Genomic DNA, 10,892 nt, shown 5'->3' on the forward strand with positions numbered 1-10,892 from the left:
TGGCTAAAGTTTAGACCCATTTCTGAAGAGACAGGTTGTGAAGCCAGAGTTGTAATTTAACAATACAACTAAAACATCATCTCTTGTGATGAAAAATTTCTGCTTATTCAACGTGACCTTATTTGGTAGTCTTTGGGAAAGATCCTAGGTATGTTTACTGTCAATGGCCGAGACAGAAAGCAAGCACTCTTATTAAAAGAATTCCAGTACAAAGTGGTCAAAGTTGCTTTTCTACAGCTCAAGATCCATGCTTAAGTAAAGACCAACTTCTTTTTCTATTATTTTTAAAAAAAATATATAAAATCCTAGTTTAGATGAGTAAAGTCTTTCAGCCATTTTTCATTACAATTATATGCTTCAATGAACTGTAGGTATTCATCTCCCCATCCTGAGTTGCAGCAGGAGTGACCAGTAACTATCAAGCACAAAACATTGTACAGCTGTTTTGGGAGTCCAGAAGACAGGCTCTAAAGAGGCTGCTCTCAGAAATGCTTCCTTCTCCATGCTGGGGAGACAGATCCCTAGCTGTGAAACTCAGTCAGTACCACGTGGTTCTCCATTCCTCCAACTCTTGCAGCTCACACAGTGAACCAACCTGCCAATTCTCTTATCTTTGTGAAAGCAATGCATGTCCTAGCTCTGGTGCTTTCTTAAGCCTCATAGGCTTTTAAGACTTGTAGGCTTCAGTTGTATAAAGTTACCTTTTTGCATGTCCATGTGAATGTATGGATAATTTAACAGTAAAGGTTAAATCTGACTTCTCTATATGGTATTTATTAGACTAGGGTATCCCAAGTTCTAATAAGAAAAGGAAAACTGAATCTAGTCTAATGTTATTAGTGATTTAGTGACTTCGGTGATGTAAGAATTTATTCATATTTGCTTACGTAAAAGCAGGCAGTTATGAAAGCTACATTATGTGGATATTCAACATGCAGAAAAAAGTTCTGGCATTTCAAAATTTGAGAATAAACATATATGAAACAGAAAAGAGAGTTTTTGTTAGGATAATATTTTTTAAACACTTAGTTTAGATTTTTAAAAAAAACCTCTTTCATGTTGTTTTTGTAATAATGATTGCTTTGGCAGCAAGGATTATGATGAATTTAAAAAAGCTATCTTAAGCAAACAAAAGCCCAACATCTTCCCCCAGCTTTCTTATATAAAAATTTGAGCTCCAAAGTATATCAATGAAGTGTTAATGAAAAAAAAGTTGCCTGTGAAAGTTGTGCTACCAAATATTATAAAAAGAAAATGATTCTGAGACAAATGAGCATGTATAACCATGCCAAATGTAAAAAGGATTCATATTAATGATCAGCAGTAAAAAAAAACCTAAACAGATTTTAAAAATCAAAAGAATTCAGTGAAAACTGATGCTCCGATTTCTGCTGCACCTCTCTTAGGTCTCACTTAAGTGCTGACTGCACTGAGAAAGGTTCTCTTTCTGTAGGTTTTTCCTTGGAGAAGCTCTCTCCTGCAAACCTAGCATCTTCTGATATGGGGGAGTAATTTTTTTCCCTTCCTTTATAGCCCTTTTCTATTGCGCTGGTCCCTCCATCATGTTGTAATGCCTTTCCCATGGTATTGATCTGTCCAATTGCTACAGGTGGTAATATAAAATGCTACCATTAACTAATTACTAGATATCAGATATGCTTAGCCAATTTACCTCTAGGTCTACTAGAGGTCTAAACATCTAATGGTGATTCACTACTTCCCTTAACTGCGTCAAATCTGTCAGTTGAGTCGCATCCTACTCACTTTCTTCCAGACTCCTCTTCAAATACTGGTAATACATAAAGAGGAGCCAGCAACAAGGGATGGTAACTCTGTTGTTGCCACATTGGTGTAAAAGTAGCAAAATATATCTGAATGTTTTACCAGTCAGGTCAAACATTTCCTTTGAACTCAGACCCAACAAGCAACATACTTAGAGGTCTTCAGACTCCAAAGATTTTGGGAAATTTATGCTGTGCAATATGAAAAGCACTCAACATTAGAGGTGTTGTCTTCTGTCACTCACATGCAGCCATTATTGGATCTTTTCAAGTCAGTAGTAAATCTCTTTCAGTTCCTTACTTATTTAGACCCTTGTAGTTTTCACCAAACTTGCAATAGGACCCGCTCAAAAGAGAGCATCATTTTGGGTGGAAGAACATAGATTAACACACTTCTTCAATGCTTGTGCTTTCATAACACAGAAAAGAACACAGGTCCAGAAAGACACAGGCTGGTTCTTATTCTACTGTTCTTGCTTCTAGCTACTTCTCAAGACTCAAAGAAGGGATTATGGAGTAACAGATAAATTGTGCATGGATTTGGAACACAAAATATTCCAAGATGTGTTCTGGGCCAAAACAACATCAAACTCTGGACATATATGGAGAAGTGTGAGTTATATATTATACAAATGCACAAAATATGAGTGTTTAGAGAAATACAGTGCATGTGGAAAAGGGAAAACTTTTAAAAACATAATCAAGCAGTAATAGGTTGCACTCAATAATTTATACACATTGTCTTTTTCAGAGAAATGAGTATGCAAGGGATAATAGCTGTCTAGTTAGGTAAAATAGTTTGAGAATTCTTTTTCAAACTTTAAAGCTTCACCTTAGAGACTTACACATTTGCATACACTTTTAAATTTTTGCTCTTTTAAATTTATTTGCTCTTTGATCTTTATTGGCCCTAATATGACATCCTGAAAAAATGAACAAGAAGTACAGAATACCACTATCCACAATATTTAATATTTCCTTGTCTTTAGAAAGGAAAAAACTCCAATATTGTCTCTCACAGACGTTTATTTTGTTTAAAACTTAAAAAAAAAAACAAACCCCAAACTTAAGGAATGTGCAAAGGCACTGCCTTCCTGTCAGACTTGGCTGGTGAGGCAGCTAGGAAGCACCAGCCCCATCCCTTCAGGAGAAGGTTCCTTGCTGTTTTTTTTGCAGTCCATAAGCTCTCCAGTCCCAGTGGAGATGTCAGCCACAGGGTGTGGCAGAAGAGGGGACAGGCTGGGACACAGCACAAATAGCCAGTGGTCCAAATTTAAATGCAGGCATTCTATGTGCATAATGCTTCTAAAAATACTTTTAGACAGGAGTACATCCACTCCAATGTTGATTTCCACGCAAAAAGCATTTCTCAGATATTAAACTTGTAGTGGTGCACAGTCTTGTATTGTTTTGACATGACCTGTTCTAATCAACTTGTATTCCAGTAATATTCCTATTGTACAACAAGGAACATAATTGTCAATAGAGCCTTAATATCACTTATTTCATTTCCATCACCTTGAAAGGAGTGCTATTATTTGATATGACTAAAAACAGGGGAGAAGGTGTTGTTCAAACTAGAATTAAGGTTTTCAATTCTGTCTTGCTGAACTTGGAATATTTCTGATTACCCCAAGTATGAGTTAAAAAAAACTTAAGTAACCTTTTCAAGTCTGTGATGACTTATGAGGAGTGGTCTTCACAAGTCTTGTAAAATGTTTTGATACTTAAATTGAAGTAAAATTACACACCATTTAACCCATTAAAAAAACTCATTCCAGTTACCACAGCACTGAAAGAATCTGCAAGTCTAAATGTTCAGACTCAAGAAGCTTGAGCACATTATTGCTAATACAATGGTTTGAAAAAAGATCTCTGTAGGTGAAAAGCACTTTTTATTTAATTTCACTGTAGTTGGCAAACCATTTATTAGCTAATTGCACAGTGTGCTTTTTAGTAATCCTGACTTACGGTTCTTTTTCAAATGTTCTGTGTATCTGCTAAAAAAAGGTAAAAGCTCCAACTGCACATGAAATTATGAACCACAATCTCCAGTTACTTTTCTTGTTTACTTCCACAGTGTTTAGAAACAGCTTCTCCTTGTTAATTTTTCCAGGACATTCTTTTGCCACCCTTAAAAATTCAGAAAATCTCAGTTCAGGATGATAGCAGAGTACAAATGCGCTCGGTACCTGGGGATGAGAGCCATCAAATCCCTCCTGGTAAATGACACTCTGAATGGACTGAAGCAGCCTTGCATAACCACAGTTCATATTACTGTTGGAAAGAAGAAATAGTTCAGTAACACATACTCTCTAATAGCTGTATTAAAAATAGATAGAAACAGATGCAGCTTTCAGTGTAGGAGTGCCTCATAGAAGGAAAAAAACAACACTTTTTGAATAAAGTAGCCATTAAAAGCAGTTGATTGGTTCTTGTTAATTAGTTCAGCATTCAGATATTCTGTGAAAGGTAAATCTCTTAGAGATTAAGATAACTTAATTATGTCAGGCTCACTTACATGTTTAAGTTCAATGACTTAATGTAGCTACTTAAAGCTGCAACCGTTACAGCACAGTATTAATGTTCTATAGCAGACAAACAGCTACTCAGTTGTTATTCGGAGTATGCCTAGTCAATTCCCTGGAGAACAGGGCTGACTTTCTATTATTTAAAGCTTTCATACACGCAAACACTACAAGAAAAAAAACCCAACAAAAAAATGAAAGAGATGAAATTTCCACTTATTTTAAAACATTCATTTAGCATAATTTGTTTTTATTTTAGTAATCTTTCTGATACCACAACAGAGCACAAAATACATTCTGTTCTGTTCTAGATCTATTCTGTTTCTATCCACTCAGGTGTTAGTACTCCTTTATTTGCAATGCAATAGAATTGTGAGGTATAATTTATGTTTACATGTTATTTGGAAAACAGCTGCTAAGATTAAAAATCAAAGAAACAAACAACCCCTCCACCTAATGAAAAAAGAAGAATTAAAGCAAACTGTCGCCTACATTCAGGCAGCTAAAACCAGATGAAAGTTTAACAAACTTTACTCTCAAATTCTTGGAACCTCCAGTTCCTGCTCCTCCAATGCATTTTTCTGATACTCATTGTTTTTTCAGGCTCATTCTAGCCATGCTCTCCAGTCCACAGGCAGAGGACAAAGGCAAAGGACAGAAAAGTCCTAATCTTCAGTTAAAAAAAAAAATCAAGCCAGCTGTTCACTTTAAAAAGAGACATACTAGTTCTTAAATCCCAAAGAGCATACTGGCTTTTGTGCCTGGACTTGATGTAGGCTCCTGACTGAAGCTGAGAGTTTAAGCCCTCTAACTTTCCTAGCTTCAGCACTTTGTTACAATCTCACTAATTACCATCAAGACTTGTGAATTCTAATCTTCTTGGAAAACATGGTTATTTTCAAAAATTTACCTCAAAATAGTCCTAGTTGCAGCCATCATTTTGTACGTTTGGCCTGATAACAATAGTGATACTATTCCCATTACTTAAGGGAAAGTAAAAAATATTTTTTTGAATATTATTTATGTACACTTTACTCATTTTACTAAGGAACACCTAAATTAACCTGAGAAAGCTTGCTTTCATAGTTTTGCACGGGAAAGAATTTTTGAGTATTTGGAGTTTCTTTACCATAGACTTCTGTAATGCTTTTAGGAGAACAGTGTCAACTCAAACCCTAACCCCAAGATGATTTATCAGTGTCTACAATCAAATTGAAATAATTTTATATTCATATTAACCCCAAGTTTTAAAGTATTGAATATCAGAAACGGTTCAGATGACACTTCATATATAAATAAAAGGAGAGAGCTTCAAAATTAAACTCGATCTATTTGCTTTTAGTTTTAGTACTTTAAGTTAATACTAAGTATGAAACTCACAGCTGCTAACAATTGGCAATACACATCTCCACATGACTTTCAATGTGTAACATTTGCCTTGCTATACAAAATAGAATATCTCAAACACAAGAGTAAAGTGTCACTTTGGAAATGGATTATTTTCCTATCGTTTAGCTGCAAAAGGAACAGGTGTCAAATGTTATACCTACTCTGTCCTAGGTGTTTAAGTTTACAGAGTAGGTGGCCAGGAAAAAGGCTTTAGCATCTACATCAGACAAAATGTTTTCTCTCTCCAAGTGTTCACACAAGAACGACACAATCCTTGTTTATACAGTGGGATAACTTCTTCCTTCTTTTGCCAGAGCTGGAGCAAATCTGCAGAGCTTCAGAATAACAAGAAGCACTTGTGTATCCTTTTAGATACTCCTTTATCCTCTTGGGAATGACAGAAAACTACTGTTCACCAACAATAGAGATGGAGTTTTCAACTGCCTTGTAGCCACAGCCAGGGATGTGCCTAACACTTGTTTTGCTTTGGATAGTATTAGAATGCTTGCTGTGCTATCTACAGTGTAAATCCAAGTGTGTTCTGCAATTCTTGCTTTTAAAAATGAGCAGAGAAATAAAATGCTTAACGGATTAGAAAAATCAGAGAATTCAAAAATTAAAAAGCAAACAAACACAAAACAACCTACAAAGACATAAAAGATAACTTTAATTTATCTACGCACGGAAAATTTGCAGCAAAGAAAGATTTGAAGAAAATAATGTGATGCATATAGGTTGTTGTTTTTTTTTTCCTGAACGTAAAAATAGTGGCTCTTCTAGGTATGGCTAAAATATTATTGGCTTCCTCGAATTTGAACTATAAATAAGGACAATAAAAAAATAAAAAGGACATGAAAAAGTAAATAAGGACATGAAAAAAATATTGTGGAAACACTATTTATAAAAACAGGTTGCATTACCCTTCTGGCAATGTTTGTCATTACATATAAGGAAGGAAATAAGGTTTTTTTATTCTGCAATTTCTAGCCTTTTTTTGGCTTTGTTACTAACCACCATTTAATTCTGATAATGAGTTTAAACAATTTTTTCTTTACTCTTTTTTTTGTTGTTTATCAATTTAGTAATGGATAAAGCAGGAGCTGGCAAGAAGGTATCCAGGTTACAAAAGAGCCTCTGACTTTGCTGTTGATAGTTTCTAAGCATTTAACAAAGGTTAGGCTATCAAAGGTATGACAAATAGCCTTATTATGTATATGGAGACCCCATTAGGCAAGACAGTTAAACCTGTTTTATCTAAATTTATCTGTAAATCTAGACTCTAGACAAATTCTTTTTTTTTTCAAAAGCAATTACATTCTTAAGGTAAAACTTAGGAGTATTATTGAAAAACTACAGCTTAACTATTTTAGTTCCCTGAATAATCAGACTTCATTTTTGATCATTACAACTTAATGGGAACAGAAGTAAAGCAGAAGGTAGGAAGCGAGCCTCTTCAGTGATGCACTAACTTATCAGAGATGGTACTTTTGCCTTCCTGTTAAGTGTCAGCTTTAGTAATGCAACAGAAAGGACATCTGAATATCCTAGCAACAGCAACTGTAAACAGCTGCTATCAGGTGCACAGCCCTGTTAACCCTGTCCCATGACTAAGGCCAGTATGTAACTGCTCTGCCCTGAGAGCTACTGAGCTAAGGAAGAGAAGGAGGATGCTTTCTGGCATCAAATATCCATTCTCACTTACTACTTTATGAAAAAGGACTTCTCAGTCTGTTTTCAGTTCATGTTTATCACAGAGCAATGCACTTCAACTCACCTGGAGTAATTCTCCAAAAGGAGACCCAGTAATCTAAGTTAGCTATGTACCAGAACTACAAAAAGGAGAGCAGATACGGTACTCCTCATCTCCCTCCTTCAGTGAGCAAACACAAGCACGTGCACAAGAACACAAGAAAGAAGAAAGAATTGCTCCAGACTTGAAGTGATGTACAGAGCCTTCTTTATGGGCTTCTTTAATTGCAAAGTAAGAAGCCAGTCATTAGGTCAGATCTGACTAACCAGTCAGCCAGCCAATCTCTTCCCTTTGCAAGTCTGTAAGGATGCCAAATTCTAGTGCAGATAGAAAGCCAACACGATGGACAAAGGTAGGTGATTTCTAAGAAGGGTGAAGTTTTTGGCCCATATAAAGCCCTTACACCTCTGACTGTGCAAAAGCAGTACTGTAATGACTCTGCACAGACAGTAGATGCAATTACAGAGGGTGTATGCACTAAAGAACAGTCTAAACTTTTCTTAATTGATGCTAGAGAATTAGAAGCACTAAAATGATTTGGTCTTTTTCAGCTAAGTCACTGCAGAACGTAGAGCTTACCAGCTCTGTGTAGAAAGTATATGTTGGATCAGGTGCACTTTCCACAGTGGCTGCATATTTTCAGGTGCTCCTGCAATAGCAGTAGTTAGAATGCTGTAGCCATTTACTTTGCCCTGAAAGTAATCATGTTGTGCTCTGCTACAGTACAAACATTTAGGATGGATCGTGTTAACTAAACTAATGAGGAAGCATTTTGAGAAGATGGAAAAAAGTCTTTTTCTTACTTTTTTATTTGCTAATTTTTAATTCTTTTTTTGTTTGCAATTTCTGACACTACAAAAAGATGTCATCCATCAACAACTATGTCATCTAATTATGGAAAATTATATACTAGGTAAAACTATCAGTTTCCACTTCCTCCTCTATCACTGTATTAGTGACGAGCAATGCATTCTCAGATTTAAAAAAAAAAAAAGTCTACAGCATTGAGTTTGGGTTGCACTCCTATGAGATTTAAAAGCATTTCCTCACCTTGAAAGGTTTGTGTAACATTATCTTTCAGTGATAACAGTTTTTCTGTCAATCTAGTTTGATTAAACAGAGAACATTTAAAAAAATCATGATTTTAGTGATCTGCTGAAATCTCAAGTCATTCTTGCAACCATTTTTTAAAAGTTCCTTTCTCATTATTAATACTACTTTGAGGTACTCTCATCCAAACACATCACAGAGATTTTGCAGTACCATACATATAATTATGAGTTATGCTGCCAGGTATTTCTTTGGCCATGAAGATAAGGCCTTATAAAGTCAGGGAGACTTTTGTCTAAGAAATTACGTCCTCTGAGTGCAGACACTCTAACTAGCCAGGTCTATGTTCCTAGTTCACTGTAAGAGGCAGTAAAAGAAGCTTGATCTAGCTCTCAGTGGGACAAATTACTGACTTCTATTTAGAAGGGTTAACAATAGCACTTAAATCTTTCTTTTAAAGCATTGTCTAGTTAATCAGGAGAACAGAAAATTTTTACCCTTCTGTGATATACTGAAGCTACCTTTAGAAGCCAGAAGCACTGCATCCTTATAGGATTGAGAGCTTGTTTTTGCTCCTTGAGAAAAGAATGCTTTCCTCTGATTTTCATCTCAATATTTGTAAAAACAAAAAAGCAAAAAATAAAAAAAAAAACACAACAGTGTAAACCAGTTGCAATTCAGGGAAAGCATAGATGTTTTGAAAGCAGAGAAATCACTGGTAATGTCTTTAATACGTTTTGACTCATGTGAATTAAAGAGTCACAAAAGACAGGGATGAAGGGGACCTCAAGAGGTCAGGTAGTCTATCTTCTTGCCCTATGGCAAGATGAACTATGTCTAAACTATCTCTGACAGATCTTTACCTAACTTATCCCTAGAAATTCTCAGTGATGGAGATTCTACAGCTCTCTCAGCCTGTGTCTGCAAGGTAACTTCTAGTGCTAATCATCAGAAAAGTATTTCTTTATGTCCACCTATACTACCACTGCTACAATTTACTGTAGCTCATTATTGCCCATCCTATTTACTGTAGGTGACAGAGTTACTGCCCTTGCCACGTCAGTTTTTAACTTGCTTTAAGACTTCTAGATTTGCTTAAAGAACTTCCACTCTTCCATCACAGGCCTTATATCCCTATTCTGCATCTAAACTCAGCTTCACATTTTCCTCTGAGCCAAAGTTTTCTTGAAGAATGCAAACAAAAACAGCACGGTCTTATCATGGCAGAGCAGAACAGGAGTACTTGGCACATCTTCTACAGGAAATTTCAGTTTATCACCTACGTGTTTTCTAGATGATACTTCATAACCCCAGATCTTTTTCTGCAGACCTGCTACCCTATTTTATTTGTTCAATTAATTATTCCAACTAGTTTGATATTTGGCATGCCTTGATTGGATTTCAGATCACTGACACAAAACTTCATCTTAATTCTATCATCTAACGTGTGCAACTTTTCCTCCTGCTTCTTTTCAGATTTTACATTGGGTATCTTTATTGAAGTCCTATTGCTTAGGATACTTATCAGGACAGATTAGTACTAGATTATTCCCTGATGTGATTCTGGGATAAAGCCTGATATTTCGTTCGGATTCAAACGTGACTCAATGACTGATTATTTAGAAGGTAAGTATTTAACAACAAATAAAACAACAACAACAAAACTACTCTGAGCTCCTCCTTTGACATGACAGTAGACTTTACTGGTGCAGAATACCTCCTTTTATTTTAGAGCCACGAGCCAGCAACATGCCCCTGTGGCCCAGAAATCCAACTAGGAAGAGCACTGCCAGCTGGTTGAGGTAGGTTATCCTCCTACACTACTCATGAGGCCACGTCAGCAGTGCTGAATCCAGTGCCAGGCTCCTCAGTACAAGAGATACATGGAACTACAGAATAGAGACCAGGGGAGTGTTACAGAGATGATGAGGGTCTTGAGTATCTCTGGTGTGAGGAAAGGCTGAGGAATCTGGGCCACTTCATTTTAACTTTGACCTACTGCAGCTTTTTCAATTCAAGGAATCCAAAGCAGTAGAGTTTGTAGTCAAGGAAGATGATAATCAAAGTTAGAAGACAAATGATCCTATGTGAATGATGAAAGACACACAAACATATTTTCACAGTCCCCACTGATTTTTCTCTAATATTTCACTATTCCAAATACGTTCACTGCCCTTTGCCACACTGCACTGTGGTCTAATAATAATGCAATATGACTGATATAATTAATAAAATATCAATGATTCAATAATGATTATAAACAATAATTAAAAATCAATGGTTAAATGAATTAGTCATTGGTAAGAATGATGAACTTTTATTAGTGTATGGGGCTGCTGAATCTCGGCCTGAACCTCTGATTGATCACCTGAGGCGAGCAGTGAGTCAGCCAGG

The 10,892-nt window shown here is 36.1% G+C and overlaps 1 protein-coding gene across 1 annotated transcript in view; it reads right to left on the reverse strand.

Annotated features, from left to right (window-relative positions):
* ELP4 (elongator acetyltransferase complex subunit 4) overlaps positions 1 to 10,892 on the reverse strand; it is a 122,624-nt gene that overhangs the window by 85,501 nt on the left and 26,231 nt on the right. The window contains exon 6 of the mRNA XM_031553355.1: positions 3,974 to 4,058. Coding sequence (XP_031409215.1) covers positions 3,974 to 4,058 — 85 coding nt within the window. The remainder of the gene's footprint in view (positions 1 to 3,973; positions 4,059 to 10,892) is intronic.

This window comes from Meleagris gallopavo, chromosome 5 (assembly GCF_000146605.3).
Source record: "Meleagris gallopavo isolate NT-WF06-2002-E0010 breed Aviagen turkey brand Nicholas breeding stock chromosome 5, Turkey_5.1, whole genome shotgun sequence".
Taxonomy (NCBI): Eukaryota; Metazoa; Chordata; class Aves; order Galliformes; family Phasianidae; genus Meleagris; species Meleagris gallopavo.